This window comes from Haemorhous mexicanus, chromosome Z, assembly GCF_027477595.1.
Source record: "Haemorhous mexicanus isolate bHaeMex1 chromosome Z, bHaeMex1.pri, whole genome shotgun sequence".
NCBI classification, from domain to species: domain Eukaryota; kingdom Metazoa; phylum Chordata; class Aves; order Passeriformes; family Fringillidae; genus Haemorhous; species Haemorhous mexicanus.
Genome location: NC_082381.1, coordinates 241,014 through 268,977, shown reverse-complemented (window position 1 = coordinate 268,977; position 27,964 = coordinate 241,014). Strand labels below are relative to the sequence as shown.

At 37.2% G+C, this 27,964-nt stretch overlaps 1 protein-coding gene across 7 annotated transcripts in view; it reads left to right on the top strand.

Annotated features, from left to right (window-relative positions):
• Positions 1-27,964, top strand: part of ARB2A (ARB2 cotranscriptional regulator A) — a 255,332-nt gene that overhangs the window by 123,328 nt on the left and 104,040 nt on the right. For 5 of the 7 annotated variants that reach the window (XM_059873455.1, XM_059873457.1, XM_059873456.1 and 2 more), the window contains 2 exons: positions 7,019-7,237; positions 15,388-15,483. In XM_059873455.1, coding sequence (XP_059729438.1) covers positions 7,019-7,237; positions 15,388-15,483 — 315 coding nt within the window. The remainder of the gene's footprint in view (positions 1-7,018; positions 7,238-15,387; positions 15,484-27,964) is intronic. The other 2 variants (XM_059873460.1, XM_059873458.1) reach the window with 1 other exon arrangement.

The following is a 27,964-nucleotide window of genomic DNA, read 5'->3' as shown; positions in this document are numbered from 1 at the left end:
TATTTGGGGTTATATTCATCATGAAGTGCTAATGAGAATAATCAAGACATACTGTGACATTTTCAGGGAGGAGGCAAAGCTGTCAGCTAATGGGATACTCACTTGGAAATACCACAGAAACATTAAAAAAATCCTGCAATCCAACTTTGCATCTGTACTTATTTGAGCATAACTTTCAGGGTGTAACTGATACTCTCCGTGGTTTCCTTATTGATAGATTGATTACAACCAATGATTGCTTGTTATTCATGTGGGCTTTATTAAAACTATTTTGTTTACTTTACTTTTTTATTTTATTTACTTTAAAATTTGTTGCTTTCAAAAAGTTCTATTTATATATAAATAACATTTTCATTAAAATTTTAGTGCTTCTTCCTTGTACGTCTCTGAAGCATTTGAAATTTTTGTTGGAAAAGAGTTTAAAATAGCTTTTTAAGGCAGTGGGGGAGAGGATGAGCTACAGACTTTAATTACAGATGGGGTTTCTGTAGAATATATTGAGGGCAAACTGGTGGGTACATTCTTTCGCAGGTTGTATGGACCCCAAAGATGTTTTCACTTAGTGGAGAAAAGCAGAATCTGGTTTTACAGCCCAGGCAGTTGTGGACAGATTATTTGCAGGCCAGTATCCTGCCTGTATGGCTGGGGTGGATTCACTACCATTCAGTCTCCAGTGATTTCTACAAATAGCCCACATCTCACATTGGGGAGAAAGGGGTGGGTCTGATGTTTACTAAACAATGTTTGAAGCAGTAGTTGAACATGAGCATTGTTCTTTCTGTTAATTCACAGAATTAAATTAATGCTATAGCATAGTTTCTTGTGTCTCACTTGCCTCTAGAAATAATTTTCTGCTGCAAATCCTAGCGAAACTAGTGCTTGTAAATGCATGGAAGTTCCTTATAATGAATGCAGCAAACAACTAAGGATGTAAAAATCCTTTTAATTCATGTATGTTTTTATTCAGTTTTGACCTTGTGAACAAACAGCATAAAACAGGGTTGCAGATCTAACACATAGACATATTTGGGTTGCTAATTATAGAGAGATGTAAAACATTAATTCTTTTCAAAACTTTTCCACAGTAAACTCAAAATACAGGAACAGTTTTTCTGGTAGGTTTTTGTAGCTTTGAACATTGATTTGTTTAGTATAGCTGCACTAGCACTAAATTAACAAATAGTAAAGTAAGACATAGTCATGGCATGTTTAATAATTTCCAGCATAAAGATTGTGAAATAAGATAAATACAGTTCTGCAGGGAAATAGATTTGGACGTAATGCAGTGTCGAAATCGAAGGCAGTAACAGGGAGGAAATGGAAAGTTTATTGTTTCTATAGCTCCAATATCCATTAAAAGTTAGTTACACAGCAGGTGGCAGTTTGGGTAAGTGTAAAGTGAATGTTTTGAAATAAATAGCAACTGGGTGACCTGGGATGTCAGGGCTCTAGACAAGGGTGTATGTTTGTCAATATATCCTACATGTTTTGCAGACTCCTCAGGGACCAGGAAAAGATACAATTTCACCTTTTCTGTGCCAAAACATTTTAATTATATCTTCTTTCAAGTACAGCGGTTCAGTAACCAAGGGGCTGACATTGATGCATGTGTTGATAAAGCTGCAAACATTCAAAATGAGATTAACAAAGATTTTGAGGAAAGGGTGACAGCTAATTTTGTACAGTATTCTGCATCTAATGCAGGTCAGTGTAATGACAGAATATTTTATAACTGCTGTGTCATCTAGAAAGGTTTTTATTATGCTTTGTGTATTTAAAGATTTGTGTATATGAATGTACAGTTCTTTATACATCATTCAAGCAGGTTATAGCTTCTTTATTGAACATCTGTTGGTTGTAGCTGTTAAAAGGAATAAACTTAAGCATTTAGAAGCAATTTTACATATCCATCTGCATTAATCACAGTAATAAGTTCGTTTTGTCTAATTTACCTTGAAAATATTGACTTCAGATGTGCAATGTAATCAAAACTACCATGCACTTTTTGTGGCATTGCTTAGTATTTGCAAAAAAAGTGGATGGAAAGTTATCGTAAACGTATTTCAGTAATCAAACTGTAGTTTCTTTGTATTATGTGCTATCTTTTGAAAACATCTCAGTGTATTTCTGCTCTGTTCTCCTCCTTGTTTGAAAGTAACTCACATTCTTCCACTTCTTTTTGTTTGTGAAATTTTGTCCTCTTTTTTATCTACTCAGTTCTCCATCTGCTTTCACTTTTGTTTGCTTGGGCCGTCTCTCATCCCAACTTGATAATGAGGAATGCAGTGTGACCCTGACCTCTATCAGCCCATTCATGACCTTCTGACTCGCCCACATAACCTTTGACCTTCTCTTTGACAGCTTGATTAATTACCCTGTGTTATGATTTATGAGTAAGTGCTATGTAAAAATAATAGACAACAGGTGGTCCTCTAAAATCTTTTTGCGGTACGTTTTCTTTTCCTCCCTAACCTGATGAGCTGTTTTAAGTTTGGAACTTAGCAGGACAAAGTGTGTTTGCAGAGGCATGGCATTTTTATGCACTTGGACACAGTGCTGGAGTTCAGGCAGCTGAGGTATATCTGGGATGGAAATATCACAGTGTTAGCAGGGTGTAGTTGCCAAAATGTACATTGGGTGGAAACAGAAAGCGGAATCAACTGACATTTCAGGCGTTTCAGTCACAGGTCACGTCTTGAGAAAATTGCTCAAATAATGGAGGGGGCATTTTTCAAGCTGAGCTGCATCTCCAACAGCTATGTTTACTTTAACGCTTCACTAGTGACTTCTGATTGGTTGTCATGACCTCATCCTGATGTTGCACCTACAGTGTCGCAATAGTGACATAGATGTACCCTTCTCGCAGTAAAGATGGGAAATGAACAGAGCATACGTCTTTCAGAAAGATGAATGGACCTTGCTGTGTCTGTTTTAACCACAGGCAGGTTTAAGAACAGAGTGCTTTGAATTGCATTTCCCCAAGGAATTAATTCTGGTCTTACTTCTAACCTTCCAAATAGAAACCTGAACTTGAAAATTCAGGTTGATCAAGCATAGGAAAATTATCTCTTTTAAATCCTCGCTCACAGTCCAAAAAGATAGTTACATAGGTCAAAAGATACCTCTCTGGCTCTGTCCTCTTTTGACTCATATTGTGTCCCACCCTGGTGGATTAATATGCAGATCTGAATGGTTTTAGTTCATTACTCATGTGCCAGGCAGGTGAGATTTCAAACTATTTGAAATTTACCTCAAATACCTTGAGGTTCTTTTTTTTAAGCTTACCCCCTTGAACTTCCAGTAAGAGAGCACGTACTGCCCCATTTCTGCCTCATGTATTAATGGAAAAGGCCCTTCTACATTGTTCTGTCTTAGTAGTATATGTATTGTAACTGAGGTTCATTATTCTTTTCAACTCTTGGTTTAGTAAGCCTGCTTTTCCTTTCATCATCACAATCCTCAACCTCGAGAGGCAGCAATCTGGAGAATGGTAGGAGTTAATGTAGATTAAATTTTACTTACCTTGAAGCATTACCACGTGAGGGGAAGAAATATTAATCAGGTGCTTTGGTCTGAGAGAGAAACTGTAATTTTGTAGATTAGAGGCTGGGAGTTCCATTTGTCAGTGTCTGCCATAATTATAAGGTCTTATCACTGGTACACTGATGGGTGAAGATTGATGGGGACGAGGGGGTAGTGTCCCTAAAGCTTAGCTTTTTATCATTAAAAAACTTCTTATAGAGTGGTTTCTCTTTCTGTGCACACTGGTCCCACTGGAGAAAACTATTACATTGAAAACTACTGTTACTATGTTGAAAACTACTATTATTGCCTAATGTTTGCATACCACTTAATACCACTGGGTGTGACAAGATTTAGAAACCCTCCTAGATGATTGGTACTTAAGTAAGTCATAGGTCACTATATTTTAATAATGATGTAAGCTCATCATGGCTGAAATTGGTATTTTTAGTGACACTGATTTAACAAATAGAAAAGTAATACATAGTAATAACACATTTAATACTTTCTAGCATGCAGGACTGTATATGATGAAAAAAGATGAATACAGTCCTGCATGCAAAGTTGTTTCCAAACAGGACTCTCATTTTAAACAGTGCTTTTTAATGAATACAATTTTTGTCTATGTTAACACTTATGCCAAAGACTGTATCTTGTCTGTTATTAAATTTGCTAAAAGTCTTTTTTAAGATATTAGTGGTCTTGTGGTCTGAGGTTTGCAATGACTTGCATGCTTCTCAAATTCACTGCATTAGTGTTCCATCTTTTTTTTCATTTTCTGATTGCACTGAACTTTAATGGTGTAGGTACACCCACATAAATTACTTTTGTTAAAATTAATTGAAGTTAAAAGCCGTATTGTTTACACTGATGTTATTTAGAGCAGAATATTTATTTTCAGTAGAAAATGTTCAGATAAAGGCTGAATGAGAGAGGTTGTAATTGGCTATATTTTACCAGTAATTTTGGTTTTCTAGGTTGATTTTTATATGTTACTCTCAAATCTTCTTTCTGGTGCCATTGTTTTCTTGAAATTTAGGATGCAGAAGTATAAGGGAAAGGGAGATACACCATATCATGTAAGAAAAACAATCCAAACCATATCATGTAAGAAAAACAATCCAAAAAGAGATTACTTTCCAAAGAGAAAGACTTAGGCTTTCCCATAATTGAAGGAAAAAAAAATCTTACTTTAGTTATTACTTAATTATTTTAATTCTACGGTCAGGAAAGGCCTGCTATCTGGGAGAATTTGTAAAAAATACAAAAGGAGTCATGTTACAGTGCTTAAAGTATATTTAATAAAAATCCTTTAACTGATTAATAAAATAGTGAATTTAAAAAGAGAATCTTATTTGACCTGTTGATGTCTACATGAAAAATTTACTTTGTGTCCTCATAAAAGGGGACAAATGAGTCATGTAATTTTAAGTTGCATGATCAATAACTTAGACAAATTCCACTTCTCTGATGATTTTTGTGACTGTTTTGTGATCAGGCTGAAGTGCACAGAGTTTCAAACTTCCAGATCTGTAATAAACACACAAATTTTGCATTGTGTAGAAAACAAAACAAATCAATACACTGAATGTCTCCGCTCAGAACAAGCAAGTCAAGAAGATGAAGAGCCCCAAAACTACCAGCCTGCCAAGTACTACAAAAACTCCAGCAGTAGCAGGCTCAAAAACTATCCTTTCATCTCAGATGGGCAGTTTAGGAAGATTTGTAGGCCACATTCTTCTCCATGGTGAATTTAGGCTTTGAAATTTTCCAAGCTGTAAAATTCATGTGCTTATAGTACGGCATTGTGCATTAATATAGCCAGGCATGGTGTGGATAAATTTTAAAATTTGTCTTTCTGTTTTCTTTTACCCTTTCCCTATTGTTTATTTATATTTTCGCCTGTTTGTTTATGTTTTTCCCAGTTGAATTCATGGCAGGCAGGGGAGGGCAATCATGTGACAGGAGACCCCTTATGTTGCTGCATCTAACAAGGAGACAATTTTCTCTTTGGCCTATTGCGACCCTTTTTTACTACATTGCTTATGCCAGTGGTGGTATCCTGAATGCCTCCATTTCACCCTGTTTAGCAGAGTGCAACTGTGCCCTTTAACTTGGTTTTTGGTGGGAGGAGAAGCTCCGGCAGACCTTGGAGAAGGGCACAAGGATAAGGGGTAGGAACTCCCTTCGGATGTGATTTTGATAGTTAGTCAAGTGTGTCCAGCTGTAGAAAATCAGTGAGTGACAGTCTGTCTACCTGACAGTGGCCACAATGAACTACAAGATTTGTCAATGGCTCTACAGAATAGAATAAAGCAAGCCCAAATAAAGTATCTTTTGTTGGGGTGGACTTGGTTCGCTCTGGGCAGCTAGGTATGGGGGATCTCTTTTGATCCTCATGCCAGGACCGAGTGCAAAATGAAGCACCAAGTGAGAAGCTCAAATAAAGCTGTTCCATTAGGTAATTAATATAGATGTTTCTGAAAAGTAAGTCTTTATTAAAATTTACTTCTAAAGGATAGCTTGATTTTGACTGGGAACTCATACTAACTTTATGGACACATTTGTTAAATGCATGTGCTTCTCTTTTTCCCCTTCCCTTTGCAGTTATATCTTCCATAAATATTATGGGTTTTTGTGATTTGCCATTATTTAAAAATCATAACATTTGATTGGCTGGTTTATTCAAGATTTATTTCTCATTCATAAATTATTTTTTTTAAATCAGCTCATTTCCTGAGGCAAAAAAATGTACCTTCTATGCTCGAAAGCGTCCTGTAGGTCACAAATTTGCTCTGTATTTGTTGAATATACAATATAATCCCAGTGAACTTTTACAGGAGATTTAAAGATGCACTAAAAAGTCAGACCTACCATAAAGAGTTGACTCGTAAGCAACACCACTGAATCAGTTTTGGTATTGATTCATTGTTACTGCTGCTATTTGCCTCTGCATGCTATGCTTATTGTCAGCTAGACAAAAGGTTTTACTATTTGAAAATGTGGTGAATAATTTTCACATGCATTCTTCAATGTATCTATCTTTATATATAAAATCTGTCAATCCTTTTTATTTTAAAGGTTTTTACTGGCTGGGCATAAAGCTTTTTATTCATTATTGTGTAGAGTTCTTAAAGCAACATTTTGCTTTTAGTTCCTGTGTTGTTTTCTGGAAAAGCCATATAAAGTGCTTATGAATAAAACAATATATTAAATTATTTTAAAGGTAAAACAGGCAACTTTTCTGATGCTGAGGGATATGTATGAGCATAAGTACGTGCACTGATACATATTCACATATCAATATCCCTTTAATGACAGAATATTCTTAAAAACCCTTCTATAAATGATGTTGTGTGAAGTTGCTGAAATAAATAAAAAAGTTCTAAAGAGCATTAAAGTAAATGTAAAGCATTTTCAAGCATTAAATTCCGCTTTTCACATTTCTTCTTGTTTTTGTGTGTGTGTATATGTGTGTGACTCTCTTCTAAAACAGGAAGGCTATGGAGTAATAGTTCTGAATCCCAATGAGAACTATATTGAAGTTGAGAAGACAAAAGCCCAAATACAGCTGTCTTCTGATATCTCAGATGAACCTGCAGAAAAGAGAGAAAGAAAAGATAAAATCCAGAAGGAAACAAAGAAGCGACGTGACTTCTATGAAAAGTATCGAAATCCACAAAAAGAAAAAGAAACTATGCAGATCTATATTAGAGTAAGTTTCTTTTGGTTTTGTTTGCCCTTCTTTATTGATGCATACGAATGTTTACTGCCTTTGTTGACTAATAAATAGCATGCTTTGTTAAAAACAAATACATTACTGAGATGGAATTCAAGAGTTTATAAAGAGTTCCTGGCTCTTTATTCTGTTGGTATTTTTGGTCATTTATTGATCATGATGTTTTGGAAGTGTTACAGAAAATTTCTTTTTAATTTCAAAGGTAAACTTCAAATAAATCCCAGAGGAATTCACTGGTGTTATCAAGAAAGAAACTATTTAAGAAAGACTTTTTAAAAACCATTTTATAAACAGAGGAGTTCATAATAAAGACTTTGCTGTGAAGCTCAGGCAACATAATACCTTCACATGTCATGTGTGTATTTATTGTGTTATAAGTGCATACATGACATGTATGCATTGCATGGGATGCAGTAGTTACAGCCTGATAGTTTTTATCACCTGCCAAATTAATAATGTATAATGGAAAATACTAGTGTTCGTCTTGTGTGGTAGCAGTTTTACCCTGTAATGTATTATTTTTATATGAGCAGCCATCCATTGTGTTTGAGCTAAACTTATGAAGGCAGATAAAGGAGGAAACTTGCTAATATATTAATAAATACTTAAGCTAGAATAATTTGAGAATGGTATGATAAAGAAACTCTGTCGCTTGCCCCTCTCCGACTCAGTGAACCTTTGCACTTTGTAATGCTACCAGCATGGGATCATAACAGTGCTACCCGAGGATTTCTAATTCTGCAGGGGTCACAAACAATATTACATGCACATTGGCACATTCTGCTTCATGTACATACTATGCATTATACATTCCAGACTGAGTCATATAATTTCCAAAACCCTTATTATGAAAGTCGGCATTTTCATTGAACAGTAAAACACATCAGAAACTCTAAGTGAAGGTAAAGCAAAGAAAAATGTATGTCATTGTGGTGAGAAATAGAGAAAAATCCAGTAAGATACATGTTACAATCATCTTAAATTTTAATATGCCCCTGCTAATCTTTTTTTAGCATAACAATTTTTGTAGAAAAAATATAACTGTCCTGGCTAGTTAAAAGGGTTAGTAACTTGGATACAAGATTGTCACGAATGCCATAAATATTTACTGTCTTTTGAAAAATACCTTAGTATTGGAAACAAAGGAATGCATATATATCTATTCAAAGTCACCAGCAAGGCACTGTGTTTTCTCTTTGCAGCTGTTTTATAAGATGCTGTTCTACCCACTAGCCAAACCCTTCTTCGTAAGAGGGGCAACCAGTTTTAACTTAAGGTCCATGAGAATCCAGTGGACAGTGCTGCTGTTTTGTCTGAATTCTAATCAGCATACAGGTTCAGTGTTCCCTTGTTGAATGTGAACCTTTTTTTCATAACCTTTTTGGCAATTCTACCATCTCATGACTCTTGCCTCATGTGGCATGAAATTTGGTTTCAGGAGGTTTGACCCCCCCCCCCCCCCCCGAAATATAAAATATATTGTTCCATCCCATTTTCCTTTCTGCACAGCTCCATGCCCTAAATGTGACTGTTGATGTTTTCTTTATTTGATTTTCTTCAGATCAGGGAAAGTAGTATATGTTTTAGTGAAAGTGTGGTTGGTAGTCTCCTTCCCCAGACCAATAAATTGAAATTGGGTTTTCTGATGAGCATGGTGTTGTATTCTGAAATTATTATTTTGAGGTTTTTTTTAATTAGTAGACTAGTACAGTTTTTGGAAACAGAAAGAAAAACATACCTGCTTTAGTGTATTGCGGGACAAACCAATGCAATTTCCTTGCTTATCAATTTATGGAACAAAACTGGACCATCAGCAGGGTTCCATTTACTCTGTTGGTCAGAACTGCTAAGTCTGTAGATGGTTGCAAGAGGTGCAATGCCATATTTACCATTTTATTGCCTCCCATGCTTGAGTCCATATTGCAGGATTGCTCTTTGCCTGCACCCAGGGACTTGGCTCCACAGGCTGCTGTGTTGGTGGTGGTTTGGGGTGATCTCAAAGGGCAATTCAGATACAATCCTACTGTATAGCATAGTATACATTTGACTCAGTAGGCATTTAATATAAAACATGCTGTCACTCAACAGAGATATTTAAGGATGGTATATGATTTGTAACGATCTCATCAAAGAGTTTTGCAAAACCTGAGCTGGTCTTTTGTCAACTTTGCCAAGTAGGAAAAAGCATGGATAGACTAGACAAAAAATTTCTTCACAGGAAGACTTTAACTTATCTAACATGGAAGGAAAAACATGGTTGTGTCAAATATGCTGGAGAAATTGTTTCAGACTGTTAAGCAGCAGGAATAAATATCCTCAGTTATGTTCTCATAGGGTCACTGAGATCTGTTGTGTTCTAATGAGGAAATGCCATTTGAACAAATTATAGCTGGCTGGTTGATGTTCCCACTCATGCAGCTAGATTTTCCAAGAACCGGAGAATTAGAACTCTTCCTTGGTAATTGTGTTTAAGTATTTTCTTTATTTTCATAGTAAAAAAAAATAGCTGGGGTATTAAGCTGAATCTCAAAATACAAAATATCAAACTGCACTGTATTTTTGTACAAAATGAGTATAAATAAAAATAACTATGGCAGTATAATGCATTAAGCATAGTGCTCTTGAAAGATCAAAGTACTTACTGTTTCATGCTGGAAGTTTCCTTAACTATGAAATAATGTACTTTCTGGCATACATTATGGCTTGTTAAAGGAACTGATTTGGTCTGGGTAATAAACATCATGTCAAGCATTATGGCAGGAAAACCTGCTTAATATGTTTTGCAATAAGACAGATTTTTTTGTTCTTGAAAACATCTGCCAACTGAATTCACAAGTGAAGACAGAAAATGTCATCAATTCTGTAACATTCTTGTAAATTTTATTTCAATTTTAGCAATGCAAACCAGGAAAAAAACTTTTGATAATCAGCATTGACTATAATACTTTTACGGAATGATTAAACACAAGCATTTTACTTTTATATAATGTGCTAATGAATGCATGTGAATTTTAATACTCTTACTGTTTAGATTTTAACAAGCATATTGACAGATCATTTTAAAAGCATCTGGTTTTTAATGTGTTGAGTGAAGGATTGAGTAAAATAGCTAAATATGTACATACATCCTTTTAAAAAGCATATTTCTATCCTTAGTTATAAACATTACCATTTTTTATTAGACCACCAGAGGCTGCTCTGTACGTATGGGCTAATGCTTCCCCCCCAGAAACTTCCTACCATAGCCAGCCTTCATTTGTTACCGAAATGAACTGAGAATGTGTTGCTCTGTAACCTTTTTCTATGGAAACAGATCATGCATTATTAAATGTACCATGATCATTCCTTCCATTCTCAGCCATCTCCCCTTCCCTACAGATTTTCACACTGACAGTGTCTTTTCCATGTTAGAAGATACTTAAAAATGTAAATTAGTATTTTCCCCCTTTTAAACTGCATTCACCACTTAAAACAAGTATACTAAGTGGATTCTGAAATGTTTTGCAAAAAAAGTATAAATTGCATAATTTGATACTAATTTACAATAATGTTGTTGCCCCAACAGTTGAAGGATACCAAAGGGGCAACCAAGGAAGGAGTAGGAAGAATTACTTTTGTCAGACCAACTAATGGGATCAGGTTTTGTGGACAAAAGGGATAAGCCTTTCCAAAGCCTGTATGATAGGAATTTTGTCCTTTTTTTCCTCCACTCAGCTTATCTGCTTGAATAATTCTTGTTACAAATATTATTTTTACTATAGCACAATCTATAGCAGTGCCATTTCTATTAACAGCATATTAATGAAATAATTTCAGATGTAGCATACTTTTGATAAATAATTTTTCCTGTCTTCTGTGAGAGATTAAGTAGGAAAAGATCATGTGCAACTAATTAATCTGTTTTACTAAAAATTGATACATATGGATAATTTGTGTCAGTATTTAGGAAAAATTGGTAAAAGTTGTTTTAATATGCAGTTGAGTAAGCAGTGACTGTTGGCAGACAGGAAGTCCTGGCAAGCATGCAAGCACGGTTGTGCCATTTCTGCTCGTTGTTCAGTGTGGCTGACATGAAGCACAGCCTGACTGGAGGTCACGGCAGAGTGTCCGCTTGGGTGGGATGACCTTTCAGAAGCCATGGATTTCTTTCACTCTGAGGATTGAGCTGTTTCCCAGCATAGCTGCAGTCCCACCAGCTGCTGGTTTCACCCTGTGGCCATCTCTGTGCCAATGACCTACCCTCTGACTTGGCACGGTGCATGCCTGCTCTTGTCCAAAGCCTGTGTGACTACATTAGCCTGCTGCTGAGACAAAGCGAATAAGCTGTTTATTCCACCAGAGTAGACAAAATGACAAGCTCTAGGTGAACAACTCCTGAGAGGTAAGGGACATGTTCAGCACAGAGAATGTCTGTGACAAACGTGGGCATCAGGACTTCAGCCCCTAGAGTCTCATGCTGATGTTTTGTTTCCCCTTCTACAGCAAGCAATGCCTGTTCTTTTTCCTCTTTTACAACAGCCAGAGTTACTTTATATATACACATCTGAAATACCATATGGTTTTACTCCTCCCACTTTTAAAGCCTGTTGCTTCCTTATGTTCTTGAGAAGTCTTCTTCACTTGTAAGCAACTGCAAAATCAAATGCTGATAGTAAAAAGCACATGAGAACTGCCTAGAAACTACCGTGGTGTTGTTCTTGCCCCATGTAGTGCGGGACACTGGGCATTCAGAGTTGAGAGGACACTGCAGGTCAAGTGCTGAACATAAATGTGTAGTGACATTTTGAGTACTCCAGGAACATCTCTAGAGATCTGTTCTTCCGGAACCTATGCCACCAGAGACCTGCACCACCCTGGGCCAGCAGCTGGAAGCTAAACCTATACCATGACACTTAGCACCTGCAGTTAGGCTACCACATAATTTCTAAAAGGTCAGATAAGCTTTAAGTTCTTACAGTAGTTTCTGTAAATCAGGAAGAATATGTATGTCATGTTTCATTCTACAGATGCTACAATGAACAGGCATCTTACATTAAATAGCTAAACTATGGAGAATTTAAACTAGTGTTCAATAATTTATGCACAGGCTATTTAGCATGAGCAGCTGACTTAGATATTTTTAATAATCCTGAGATTATAAAGAATTCTCATAGTTAATTTTGCATTTACTAATCCTGGAAAGTTTTATTTATCTTCTTTTCCTTGAGTGATTGAAAAATCTGACACGCAGATAATCAGTGAAGGAAATCCTGTATCTCTTCTCTCTGTTATACCCTCACTTTGTTCTGCATTTCACAAGTATGGTTTAATCAAAGAAAAGGAATAAATCAGGACCATCTAGCTTTGGTGTCTTTCAGACATCCATTACATGATGCCATGTAGTGACAAGTGTCATTGTTAGATCCAGCTCCTAAAATGCAAGGCAAGCCATGTAAGTTTACAAAAGAAAGAACCAGCTTGCATTTCTCCTCCCACCACGAGCTGTATAGTGCTCCCATGGTGCTGAAAAAAGATTCTCGCTCACAAGTCAGAAGAGTCCTCCTTGCTCTCAGGTGGCATTCAGGCTCATAAACATGGCTAGTTTGTGGGGTAATGGTGAAGAAGACTGGCTCAGCAGAATGCAGATGTACTTGTTGAAGGCAAAAGTGAATAAAATCACTCAAACATCTTGAATTCTACTATTGCCTAGTTTTGATTGTAGACGGACTGCAGTGAAGCACTGCAAAGACCTTCTAGGTCTTCTGAACCAGTGCAGATTGCACTTTCCCAGTATCCTTTATCATTTATCTAACAGAGCACGAGGATTGTAGCTGATATCTAAAAACAAGGATAACATTCCCTAACCTTCTACACACAGTGGCATGTTTTGCTACTAGATTTCAGTGTGTTTGGTAAAAATGGCAGAAGGAATTTAGCAGGGGCTCAAGTGGCATAATACACCTTTTTGCAAAACTTGAATCTTCTTCACATGGGTTTCCTGGGGACTGGTCAGCCATAAGAGATTTGATATAGAGAGATGAGAGATGATAAAAATTAATTTCTAATATACATATTTGTAGCTATCTTGAGCAGAAGTGCATTATTGCAAATTAACCCTTTTCTTTGGAGGCATACCACCCCACCAAATCCATCTAGAAAAATTTATTTAATATATTAAATTTATTTATTTATTTTAGAGAGGAGGATTTGAGGGCTGTACTGCAGTGCATGGAGATCAGAAAAACATTTGTGGAGTCTAGGAACTGAAAGTCAGCAGACAGGGAACAGGGGTACAGGATGGCACAGTAAGTTCAAGAATTTTTTCACCTCATCTGCTGCAGAAAACAAAGTGTAAATTCAGGAAAAAATAAGAAGGAGAGGAAAAAGTCTAGCTTTTGAGATTAAGATAAATCTAGTGATTCCTGTGTAGGCTGTTTGGCTTCCTGCAGCAATGACAGCTGCCAAGGGGACTAGAAATAGTGGAGGAGACAGAGGCGTGGAACAATGTAGAATAAGCTGCCCAAGAAGAAATGCTGGTTCTACCCTGCAATTCATAGGTGGCTGAAATTTGAAAAACTAAGTATTATAGCAATTAATTAATTTAATTTTAAAATCCTTACAAGTTAAGGATTTTACTAACCAAAATCCTTACTTTTTGTGAATTTATATATTGTGTGATGTTGTTTTGAATTATTTATATCTTGAACAAGGTTGATCTTTTTAATCATCTAGTTGCCATCACTCTGCAGGCAAAGAAATATGCTTTATTGGGAGTCTTTAGAAGAGCTGTCTTTTTGTTCTTTCTATGTCTTGGTGAACTCCATATCAAATCAGCGCTCCCCCAGAATTAGGTTTTACTGACTTCAGAGCCATTAACTTCATTTCATTAGTGTCCAGGCAGAATTCATTCCTAGTCTGTTTTACAATTATCTCCAGCCATTAATTCATCTAAAGACGAAGAAGAAATTTTCCCATTCGTCTCTCAACTGAATCCTTGTTTTTTCTCTATCTCTCTGGATAAAAGTGGATTCTAAACTGATCAAAAGTGCTTTTGTCTTTTGTGGTCAGAGGTGTTAGTAGCAGGTTTTCTCCCCTGAATGGGCTGCATGCTGTTCAGATGCATTGTTCTACACTTTTGTTGTTTAACAGTTGATTCTCATTCTTTTTCTCTGTCTTTTTTGATAGTGCTTGGCAAGAATGAATCTGTCAATATTCAGTGAAGTGTACTTTGTATATTTTCAAGTAAAACTTGAATTTTTATTTGTTTTCCCAATAGATGGCACTGCTTGGAGAGAAACTACTAAGTAAAGTAAGATTGATGTGCATTTAGAATTACCAAGAATTGTATGTGTTGGGGACACTAAAGATTTTCTGGGCTCTTAAGCAGCACTTTGAGATCTTCCTGTCTGGGACTTCTAGTAAAAACATGGTGTGAGAAAACTATCATGCAAGTACATGTGCAAGTGTGTGCACACAGGCGCTACCTGCGCCAAAGCACACAAAAACTACTTAAATTCTTGCATGTTTGGTGTCCTCTGAACTGCATAAGATGGCCTCTGACTTAATGCAGGCTATGACAGACATAGGATACATGAGACTGGAAAGTTTTCTTTCTCCCAAAAGCAAAGATTTAATCAGTGTATCCAGCTATATAATATAGCAAGGAATTTAAAATTTGTTTAGTTCTGGCAATGCAGCTGGTACTTCATGAGCATCTGCAGTGTGTTCTTTTGGACTGGTGTTTCCTTCCAGGATGTTTCTTCATTCCTATCTCCTATCTTTTCCACCTGCTGTGTAACTGATTTACCTAATTTCATGGATCTCACCAGTACAGCCTATGTCTTAGAAAAGTGGGCAATTGCTACTTAACTGTGTCACAATTACTCTGTTCTTAACCTGGGAAAAGAGAAGCTTTAATTGCATGTAGACATTGAGATGGCGTAAGATAAATATTAAGAGATATTTATATCTTTGGGATCTGGTTTGCTGGGGAATTCTTTTGCATTTATCAAATAAAGTAAGGAAGAAATTTAGTAAAGCTTAGGCTGCCTAAGTAATTTTGAAAGATTTCCTGGTGAGGCCTTAGGCTTCAATGCACCACTGCCCTCACACATTCCTCTTTGTAACACATCTCCCTACTCTTCTAGCTACTCCACTTTTCGTGTTTGAAAAATGAACAAACACATTTGATGACAGGATTGTGTTATTTATCGTGTGTCCCTTGCACTGGTTGCCAAAAAAAGGTAGGCTTATGTTTAATGACTGTTTATTATCTTTAAATCCATTATCAGTGAAGACTGTGTATGAAGTTCTCCTCAGTGAGTTATGTCAAGATTTCAGATGCTGCATGCTGCTGTGACTGCAGGCAGGCTCTGAATGCATTGCCTTAAGTGGGCAAATGAGTTATGGCTGTGATAGATCTTAAAATCAGCATTTGGTTTGATTTAAGACCACTTGTCTTAAATACCTTTCTTCTGCTGTTTGCTGTTGGTTCTTTATGTTCTTTTACCATTTCCTTTCTGTTTTGAGCTACTCTAGCTGACTTATAGAGTTTGGCTGATGCATAAATTGATTTTTCTCCAGTGGGTGCCAAACAGTGTTGTCACTGGAGCAGAAGTTGAGACATTATTGTTACTCTGTTACACTGGTGTTGAATAACCATGACATCATTTTCTAAGAACACCGTGAATAGAGCTGTTTCTACCCAAAGATAAAATGACCAGGCAGTGTTCAGCTTTGCTAGACTATCAAAGACAGATGGCAAAAGATGACCAGTGCCTCACTTGTACTGTGGGTCCACAGAGCATACAAATTTGGAAAGATAATGTTATGGCGTGGAAGTAACAAAAATTATTTCATGCCCAAAGTGCTGTAGACATCTTCAGGACTTCTCTGGACTGTGTGCAAAGTCATTCTCCCTCAAATGCCTTTAAATCAAGATTTGAGGAGCTTTCACAATGTACGTTTCTTCACTTCTGTGACACTAGAACTATGGAGCTCCCACTTTCTTGCTTTTGTTGGTAAGTGTGCGGTATGGCAGTTGTGACCAGTCCTGGCAGAAAGCACTCTGAGCATAGTTTTGGACTAGGTGACCCTCAGATGTTCTCTCCAGCTGATGTAGTTCAGTGATTTGATATTACAAAGTTTCAGCTCAGCCCTCAAAGAAGTATTAGATCTATGAGTAGACTTTGTGGACATTGCGAAGAAAGGCAAATTTCACTGTCTCAGAACATTTAGTACTACCTGAGGTTGTGGTTGGCCATCCATACTAGGAGGGGTAGGTGATTTAGACCAGAAGCTTACCAAGCAATCAGCATGCTTAGAACAATGTGATCTTGCACAAGTACTGCTACAGAAATGCATTTTGAAAGATATAAACCTCTACATACAGTCACTGATATTTCTTGGCATTTTTAACACTGAGGTGGTGAGCAAATATTCAGATATTCATGATTTCTTCAGAGCTCAAGAATTTCCCCAAGACAGATTATTATCTTGAATTACCCTGAAGGACATTCAACCAGAACAGCAGTAGGAGTTTTTTCACAGATGTTGTCCAGATGTTATTAGCAACACGATTCTGGAATAATGGAGAGGATACAAGTAGTGCCCACATCCTTCCTACTTCCTCTCCTTTGTTATATTTTCATCAGGATTTTGTCTACATTGCTGATTTGAGTCCACAGGATTTCATTTTCAACTATAAAGCAGTTCTTGAGTTTCAGAGTAAAAACACCCTGTGACATGTAAATAGATAATTCGCCAAGTGCATGTTTAGAAGTGGATAGCCATGACAGAATTAAGATGTCTGTGCTTTATTAAAGCATTAGCAAAGAGTGGTTTAATTAAGCCTGTACACAACTACTTAGGAGACTGTCTGGCAAAACTTAGCTGCCGGCCAGTGCATTGCCTACAGGTTGCCTTGAAGCCCCTGCACAGAAACATTGCTTCTCTTCATCTCTTACACCTGTGCCCATGTTCATGAAGAGTTACAAATTACTTATGAAACTTCTGTCCAGTTTTGTGGGAATGCTGGACCTCCAAAGAAGTCCATGCTGCTTGGGTGTTTGGTCACTGCACTAGGATACAATGAACATGATCACAGGAATTTCCAAGATGCCTGGTACCTCTCAGCTGTGAGTTCTTACCACTCATTTTCATCTTTATTACTTAACAAGATTTAAAGTTTAGAATATGTTTGTGTAGAACCGTTTGCTCTAATTGAGCTAGCAAGAAAAATAGAAAATATTTTAAACATAGATTGTTAAACAATGCTCTGCTGCTCATTATAAGAGCTGTCAGAGCTCTTCCAGCGTCTCAGTTAGCCTGAAGATCTGGTTAATCAGCTTCTAGAGAGCAACCAGAACTAGAGACAAGTTACCTAGAGACTTGTTGGGGTTACAGCTTTAAATGCTGACACCATTAAGGACAGATCCTGCAGTTGCCCAGATCCATTCTTCTGCACAATCTCTTTCTTCTCCCACACAGAATGGAGTCTGTTCTTCTTCTCTTTTCCTGTTTATCCAGGGAACTTTTGTTAGAATTGTTGTCTATTTTCATCCTGATGTAATGGTTTTTAGCAAGCTCAAACTTGAAATGATACATGTCAGAAAACTAATCTGTAAGATGGACATCGGCATACAGAGGAGTTCAAAAAAAGGAACTAAAAGAACGGAAATTTTTTTCATTAAATGTCAGTAAAGATCTTTGTCTCCAAAACTAAGTAGTGGTTTGAATGGGGGAAGGCTGCAGGTGTTCAATGCATTTAATCTTTGTCTTAGAATACATCAGACAAATGATGTTTTCTAATAATGGATTAACGTGGCATCTAGGACTATTTGTAACACTAACAGAAGTGGCATCCATGTGATTTTTGAAGGTTTTTCTTATCCCACACAGCAAAATAGACATAGATTACGTATCTTATATAAGATATATATTCACAGGATCTTCAGTTATCCCTGGAATTTCTGTTCTGTTTTTGTACAGTCTATAATCTCAGTAAGACACCCAATGTTAGGACTATGCCACCTGAGTTACAAGATTGCTCCCAATTTTCCAGTTAGGTCAACCAAAAAAATTAGGATATGATAGAGGGTCGGTGGGAAAAATTCATATCAAAACAACTGCTCACGATGTCATTATGACAGCCTGCTGTAACAAATGTGCTTCTGTTTTAATTTATGACAATTAATTGCTAAAAGTAATTTAATCTGACAGTGGCAAGGTGTTGAAAGACTCCTGAAGATGTCATAAAAATGACCTTTCTGCCCATATGCAACCAAAAGCCATTTTTAACACGGAGGCTCAAAAACAGTACAACTTCTTTTGTACTTTGTTAATTAGTTATTGATTTGAAACAATGCTCTGCCAAATATTGTCAGATTAGCTAGACGCCAGGAAGGTCACAGTGTGACAGTCTAGTCCTGATAATCTTATGTTTATAAGAATTCTTTTTTACTTTGAACCTTTTGTTCTGATATCCTGAGAATTACATTTCCTGGCTTTAGCATCTGTGCTAATTTAAAATACAGCCAAGCTGTCTGTTATGTATTTGGATGTTTTGAGTTGTTAAAAAAAATGCAATGTGTTAGAATAAAATTGCTGTTGATCTAATATCTAATGATCTTCGACAACAGCGATGCACCACTACTGCAATGTGAATGGCCTTGCTAATCTGTGTGGAAAAGAGCCTGTTTTAATGAAATAATCAACACGAGGGATTCACAGAGTTCAAGACAGAGGTACGACAGGCAAGTTCTGAGGTTGTGTAGCAACTCATTGGTATGAAAGATCATTTCCTAGGGTACGTTATTGTGAAACAAAAATAACAGAGGTGCATCTTCACAGGAAAATGAGGAAGCAGAAATCAGGGTTAAATAGCTAAACATTCAACTTTTCAGCTTATTCAAATGAGAAACAACAGAAGATTCAAATCTGAATTTCAGATTGTGTTTGTCTTTAGATAATTATAAGCTAATGACAGTTCCTGCAAATACAATTAACTGCAGTCCTCTACATATTAAGGCACTTAAGCAAATCTTTAAACTGTGCATTAAGTAGTATATCAGTTTACTTAAGGCACTGAGCACTTTGCAGTCATTATTAAGAGAAATCAAATAGCTTTGAGCCTGTTAAATCTTTCTTTCACCTAAATAACTGCTCTTGAGTGTAATAATTAGAGATGGAGAACTGAAGAACAGTACGGAGCAAAGCCATTCCATTTTGTTGAATTCGCACAAAAAATATAAACTCCGTAACAGAGACCCTACAGTTGAGGTTTGTTCTGAAACCACAGCTGTTAATGAAAATACTAAATTGTTACCTTACTTAAATGTGTTGAAGTTTGTGTAGATCCGTTGTTTCCTGTGGTGGGGAAAGCTGCATTTTCCTTGGCAAAAATGGTATTTTTCTTGCAATAGCATGGTTTAAAAAATAATAGTCTGTTTCTCATTACAACATATAAGCAGATTGAGAAAGAATAGGATAATAAATAGGCTTTTGAGTACTATAGGAAATAGAAAAATAACAGTTCTACATGACTTCCATTAGGAGTTTTTGAATGTTTCAGGTGCATTCATTTCCAAAGGAATTGCTTTTAGTGTTGAGAAAAATGCACGTAATCATTTAAATGGCTGGCATGATATGTGTCTTGTGAAGATAGTTCTTTTTATAAAAGTATTGTATTCATTTTTATTTATTTGCCCTCACAATCTGTTAATTGCTTACATGGCTGCTGAGGAGAATATCTGTGAAGAAACGATCTGATGGTTTGTTTAAGAAATACTCTTTTGTTCCCATAATTTGATCATTCAAAAGGCAGTGTTTGTTTTGGTTCATTTTGTTATAGGCAGAAATACATTGTGGGCAGAATCTAGATCCCTGAGTTTTAGTAGTTTGATTGAGTAGTTTGGGAAGAAAAAAGTACAAGGAGACATAAAAAAATGTAAAATGTAGGTATCCGTAACAGTACTGAAAGGCAGTTGTCCAGTCTTTGAGTATTTTTACCAATTGGAATATCTTTGGCCAAGCTGCTATAGTTGTTACTGAAATTAGAATGTGTAAGTCTACCTGCAGAGATGGGCAGATAATGCCTAGATCATTACGGCATGGGGATTTTCTTGTGAACTGCACAGGTGTTTGTCCATACCCATGGTATAACTGTGCAGATAGGACTAATCTGAGGGATTGTTATTATATCTTCATTCTGAAGAGTTTCTCCATGCAGGATTTCAGAGCTGGTTGCCAGAATGTGCTACTTCAAATTCAGCCTTCCTTTGCCTAGAATCCTGCAAATTGTATGGACAAGGGAAAAAATACACAAAAATCAAGAAGTCTGTCAGAGAGCTAAAAGGGAAAGCAGTTGGTTTTTTTCTTAAGTAAAACCTCCTCTGATTAATTACCCTCCTTCCTCCTATTTATTTTCTTCTCCTGCAACTTTTTCATCTCAGTGAGTCAGCAGTGTTCCTGTGCCCAGACTAAAAAAGACGAATATCATATTTGTGTCTACTTACGTTCTTCTCTTAATGAACTTATTGGTGAATGTCATAATTAAGAGCCACTGAGTATTGATCTCCTTTCCTGCACTTTACTAGAAGACAGTTGGGTGGTGATGGCAAGACTTGCCAGACTCCAAGAGAAGTAATAATGGGAAAACCCAGACTTGAGCAACAGCCTGATAAAACTGTCTTACTCTGGCTGACAAGTAATACTTTATACAAGACAATATAGTAATATTTGAGACTTAGTTAAGCCTGAAATCCAGGATTTACTTTGTAATCAGCAAACCGTTTCAGGTTACAAAGTCACTTGAATTTCCAAATAAAAAGCTGAAGAAGTAAGGAGAGCATTTGAACAGATCAGCAGACGGTATTTGCCGTGCAGAGAGGCTGAGTCATTGCAAAATGAAGGACATGGATAAGGTTTGCTGCTTTCTTTATTTTTGAACAGATCCATGTCCAAACTCACCCTGCTTAACTCTCAGTTCCAGTGTAAATTTAAGGAATTCCATCTGCAACACCAGCCTGCTAAAAATACTCATATATCATATATCATCTACATGCTTCTGACACGGTGGTGCTCTGAAGGCCTCCTGTGAAGGCCCACATTTGCCAAAAAAGAAGTATAGTATTAAATCAGTGATGCAATAATGCAGCTGAGACCACTGGCACCTCTCTGGAGAGCAGTTGTGGGCGCTAACAGTGTCTCTCTGTGGTTTCAGGGCATTGTGGAACAGGTTTCAGACCTGTTGAAATATCTTAAGTGAAGGCTTGGAAGCAGGGCCTGTGGTCGAGAGAGTGGAAAGTGTTTTGATTTCCAGCTTGTTCCTCACCAGGCAGAGGTGATTCGAGCACCTTGGACACAGGAGATGAGAGTGGTTTGGGGTTTTTTAATCCAGAAGTTGCTCTAGGGTGTTGGTTAGGAACTGCAGTGATTGGGGGTTTAGCTGGAAAAATGTTTTTCTGTCTTGGAGTTGTTTTTTTTTTTCTCTTGTGTGCCATAAAGTTGGAGTATAAAGCAGAAAAGTAACTCCCTCCTGCTGCCCTAGCCCTAGCATGTTAGGATCCAAGCTTGCTCTGTTGCACATACATATATATAGCATAAGTCTGAATTTTATTTCCTGACCACTCTCACCAGGGAAAGCCCAGCTTGCATTCGAAGTGGGGAAAGTGGGACAGGATCTGAAGTCATCTTCGGTGGTAATTGTGGTGGGAGCTGGGGAGAGCAGGAGCCCTGGGGAGGAGCCCAAACACAAAGCATAAAAACCGTGGCTAGACATCAGTCTTGCATTAGCTAAAACTTGTAATTTTAAGCATAATCTCAAGAGTTGTACCATAGCAAAATGCTTTGTCATCCCATAAACGTCATCCCACGTTATCACCACTTCGTCTCAAACCAATTCTTCATCGCCTCTGGCCTGGTGGAGGAAATTTAAATGTTGCATCAGTCTACCAAATGCATTTTTGATTTACATCTTTTATTTGGCTATTTGATATGCCACGTATTGCATGTTTAATGGAATACTTCTTGTTTTAGCAGGACTGTTGAGATTCCATGCTTTCCTGATAAATTGTTGGCAGTTTTGGTGGTGAGACTATCTTTAACTTAGTATCATGGACATTTAACTGCAAAATGTAAGACTTCTGGGCTTCCTTTGTGCTACTGACTCTACGCACACAACATTACTTCATAAGGGGCTTATAAGCAATATTGGGAACACTTCCATGACCAGCCCAATTCACAAATAAAATAGGTAGAAGAAATTGAAACAGAAACATCTCAAATAGATTTGGGAATAAACTGAGATCTGTAATACAAAAAAAAAAAACAACTTCAAGTCACTTTGCCATATTGCTTTCTGAAGGCATGTGCCAGATAACAACCTTGGTTATGCTGTTTATATCCTGCAACTCCACAAATGACCAGACTTAGCTGTTGTGATACCTGGTCTCTCCTTTTGTCTCAAAACTGTCTGCTGCCTGCTGACAAAGTATGTATCTTGCCCCCACCTCAGAAAGTGCCCTTCGAAAGAGACTATAATTTTTTATTTCACCCTTCTTCCGCAAGTGCAAGAGAATGGCATTTTTACATCTGAAGACTCATGATTTAATCCCTGCTAAGTTCATAAGTAAGGAATTTCTGAATACAGATGCTGAATAAAGTAACATCACTCATGCATTTACATGATTTTAGTGTTGAACCAATGCAGATACAATGCTCTGTTTCCATAGAGCTACACCAGACATTGGTGACCATGAACCCGCTCTGCACAGCTGATCAAATCCTTAGTATTGTGGTTTTAATATAGCAAAGTATGGAAGTAAAATCCATACAGAGCTCATAAAAGGAGGAAAAAAAATGTGTCCTCTATTTAGACTTTCAAGGCCAGAGCATCAGCTGTCTGTGATTTCATCTCTTCTCCTCTTATTTTCTCTCAAGTTGTCTCACTCAGTTTTCTCACAGCAACTAAAGTTGCTTGACTCTGCTCAGTCTTCATCATCCTTGCTTTCCTGTGCTCTTTACATGACCTGCTAAACTGAATTTCAGATATATGTCAGATTTAAGATTTGGTATAAATTTGCCTCCACTGTCACTTTTCCTCCACTGTTATCTCCCCCACTCACAACCACTTTGCTGCTGAAATGGTCTTGGTGCTTGTTTCTGCAGCATCCTTTTGTCTGGTTTCACACAGCTGCAATTGCCCCTGTAACTACTACGGCATGGTTATTGCCATGCTTCCTGAAAGCCCAGTTATTTAAGAGTTGTGAAAGAGCCAACCCATCTTCATGTGTACATATCTTCATTTGTGTAGCATACAGATTAGCATTGCCTGTTGTCAGTAAGTAAAGCAGAAATACAATTCCTACTGTTAATAAAAGGTCCTGCAGTCTCCTGGGATCACCTCTTGTATTGTAGTAGGGAACCTTTCCCAAATAACTGTGCAAGAATTCTCTCAACTCCGTGATTGAAAAGGTAAAAAAGATTTTCAGGTAGATGGGATGCTTCCTAATACACTGGAATTTCTCAGTTAAAGTCAAAATCTGGTTAAATGTCCTGGGCTAGACATTTTCAAGTCTTGTCTTCATGTACTCATGCTGCAGAAATATATTAATACAAAATTCATACTTCCACTTCCTTTCCTGTTTTCAGTTGATATCCACTCTTTACTTTAATCCTCCTCTGTGGTTGTAATGCCATAGCCACTGTCTTTGCTGTGGGGGGAAAATCACATACTGGGTGGTTTTTTTGCTTGTGTTTCAGCTTTCTTGCCCTCAAAGCTATCCTGGTGCTCAGCCAAGACAGCTAAGTTTTTTGCAGTAACTGTGAGGGAACGAGTCTGAAGCCATGTGGACATGTCTAGATTATTATTTGGTATTACCTCTTGTCACTTCTTTCCCAGAAGGAAGGGGAATGGCTTGTGGTCGGGAGGAAGAGCATGGGTGAAGAGGATCTGTCTGCCATTTTGTTCATTTCTGGATCGCACTGGGTCAGCTCAGGCTCAGTGAGCATTTTTTGCACGTAAATCACCCTCTTTTATGTGTATTTTTCTTATTAATATTGTTACTGTTACTGTTTGTTTTCTTATTTCATTGCTGTTTCCAGTAAATTCTTCTTATTTCAACCTATAACCTCTGTCTTTTTTGTCTCCCACCACATACAAAGAGCAGAAGAGCAGTGGGAGGAGTGATGTCTGGTTTGGATTAGTCTTGGTTGGGGGTATCACTAAATTAGGGAGTAACGTTCCTGAACCATGACAAAAGCCTCTTAGACCACGTCCTGCATGAAAATTTTGGAGCTGCTCTGGTGGTAGTAACACATCATGTAGTTTAATTTTGTTCTCCTTAGTGAAAAAGTTTTTGTCTCATGTAAGGCAAATTTTTGCAAAAGGAGGGAGAAAAATGCAACAGCTGAAAACAGGTGAAAAGCGTAATTTAGAACTCATGAAAGATGCTTTTGTAACAGGATATTTTTATACTTGTATGAATTTAGGTGTCATGATTTTTTGGAAGGGTGGGGTAAATTGCAAAAGTTCGCCTGCCTCAAGGGTCTCTAAGGCAATGGGACAAACTGTACGTGACTGACAAGTTATTACTGGTAAGAAAGATCTAGCATCTCCAGGGACAGGAGATCAGAGACTTCTGTTTCCTTCTGGCCTCCCAGCCAGTGTGCAAATAAGTATTTAACTCACGTACCATATTTGTTTATAGTAGCTTATCAAACTAGAAGGAGAAATTGTTTTGCTGTGATAAATGGTAATTAGAGAAACCACCTTCAAATAAATCCTTTAAAAGCTGTATGGCATATTTCCCTATTTGTGTGCATTTCACTTTCCCCTTGTCTCAGAAAAATGTGATTCCTACTTCTTGATTTTAAAAAAAACCCAGAAGTGGAAGGTTACCAGATCTGAAAACTTAATTTTGTAGTCTTTATTTTTTTTCTTTATGTGACTTTTTTTATTTTGATGTATTAGAAGTTCAAGATGGGGATCTGAGCTGCTCTGCTCAGATCCCCAAGTGGTTCAAGGCCTCCAGACTCAGGGCCTCAAGGCTTATGACTTTCAGGCAACAGGCTACTTTGGGGGAAGAAAAATAAAAAAGGGGGGAAAAAAAAAGAAATAAGTAAAATTTGGCACTGGAACACAAAATGCGTGAACCTGTCACAGTAAGCAGTCTCAAAGGGCAAGCTGCTTTGCAGGAGCTAATTAACCTTAGGAAATAATTACACAAATATGCAAATGTTGTTTAGACAATTCCATGTGTTATCGACTCAGGTAGTCCATCATATCTGCAGACCTTGCAATGTCTAGGTGTTAGAATCTGGCATAGTTGATAAGGCTTCAGTTGCTGCATCACTCCAACCTGGTATTTAACCATTAATGACTGTGATATTACACTGGTAAATTTAACCTGTTTTTGATGCAACAGAATGTAATAATGTATTCACAGTGTGCATACTGCTTATCTGTGTATACCTAATGGCTCCAACCATTAAAATGTTACATACCTTTCGACTCCTAGCACTAGCCATGCTGGAAAATACGAGTTCACTCCCTCCGCTTTTCTGCCCAGTGTATGGCCCAGGAGTAGCCTTGTTTGGATTACTTTTTATTGCATAAGCATTGCAGTAGGGCCTTTTCACATCACACAGTTAATCTTTTCTTCCCTTCATGTCTAATTATAGATATAATGATCAAGAGGAAGGGTTTCTAGAGGGATGGAGTAATTCTATGTCAAACTCATTTTGACATAGAATTACCTGCTGCAGATGACCAGTTTTCAGCAGTGGGAAGTCTAAGTTCAAGTTTTCCCGCCTGTCTCCATCTCAGTCTGTTTCACAAAGAAGAATGCATTCAGCCTGATTTGCCTTTTGAGGTACATAGTGTGATGTCTCCAGGCTAATGTCCATTCATTTCTGTACACTTGTGTAGATAATTATGTAAACACTGACCAGAAGACACCCTCTCTATCAAATAATTTAACAATGTTCTATGTAAGTGCATTCAATTTAGCTTCAGTGAAATTACTCTGTAAGCAACAGCTGCCTGAGACTGTCACCTTTCATGCTGAAAATGCAGCATCCTGTCTCATAATTTAATGCAAGCCAGGCAGTAGAGGTTAAACCTCACAGACTGAGTGCAATTTGAAATCCTAAGGAGATCAGCTGTAAACTGCTCCTGCAGTTGGATATTCCATGTACAGAACTGGAGCCAGGTCTGAGGTGTTTGTGGTATGGGCTTGTTACAAGGGGGAAAAATAAGCAGATATTCTCTGAAGAAAGGGCTTTTCTTCTGAGCATGTAGAACTCCTCCAGACTCCTTCTTACACATATGTGCTTTTCTTATCTTGTTTAGGGTTTAGCAGAGTGTACAGCAACCCAGTTTATCCTGACATTTTATGGTTGGTTGGTTTTTTTTTTTTTTAAACTGGTAATAAAGGAGGTGACAGTTTATATTTAACTGATTCGAGCTCATTTCTTTTTGCTTTTATAGAATCCTGTTGAGTCTTTGTACTAGACTGTGAAGCTGTGAAGTTACTAATTTAGTTTACTAGACCACTGGTTATGCTTTGATTGATGAAAGCTTTTTTGGGCTGAGTTCAGAAACTTTTTGCTGATGTCTTAGTCTTGTGTAATCTAAAATGGTGTGCCTTTACTAGCAGTGTGTCAAATAATAAATCCAAAGTAACTTGTAAATGCTATATTATGCAGAAAAAATGTCCTCTTTTTTTCAGATTGTTCAAACAGCGTTGGGTACCTATACAAAAATTGCTGTTAAAAGTATCTATGGCAACATTATTATTGAAAAACAAGTACCTCCTGTGTATGTAACTAAGATAAATCTATTAGAAAAATTAGTAATTCTGAAACTTTCTTAGTGTTTTAATGTACTTTTTTTCCGTACAGATTATAGAGTACATCACTTTTGCACAGGAAACTCTTGTTCGAGTTGTCCTTCAACTTTATCTTAATAACTGTTTTGTCAATCATATTTTCTTTATGTAGTTTCTTCTAAAAAATTTCCCTCGTTCCTCACAAAGGGAGGAGTCTTTACTTTCTGTACCTATCTATACAAACAAATTTCAAAATAGCAACAAACTGTTCTGAAATAAGTAGTGTCTTATGCTGAGGTAGTTTACAGTAAGTGATATGGAATTAGTTAAAGCTACGTTCTCTCATAGTCAGTGAAGAGCAGAATCTGTCCAGGAGTAGGAGAAATTCAGGGTTTTCTGTCTTATAATCACTGCTGCTGAAGCAAAATCATTATTCTAAAAACTTTGAGTCAAGATCCATAAAAGATTTGTTGCCATCTCACTCTTACTTAGAAAACAGGGTATGGGAATAGAAGTAAAAGCCAGAATCAACCACATTATTTAGTTGTGTCTCTTCCCACTGATATAAATACTTATAAGAGCGTAAATCCCCAAAACTGAGTTGCAGAATGGAATTGCAATCTAGATCACCACTACATTCTTGATAAATTTCAATAAGTCACACTGTGTAATTAGCAGCTTCTGATTGCCAGTGGCTTTTACTGGTTTGTGTTTTCTTTTTCCTAAGGAAACGAGGCTTTTCTTGTCTGTGTCTGAGGTAGCTAAGGATATGAAGTTGTTGCTGGCACTGACCAAAGGGAAAAGGGATGCAAACTTTAGGAAATTATATGACCTTCACTGATCAGCTCTTTCTGGCATTCAAGAGCCTGGAAAGAGCCAGCATTGTTATCCTGGT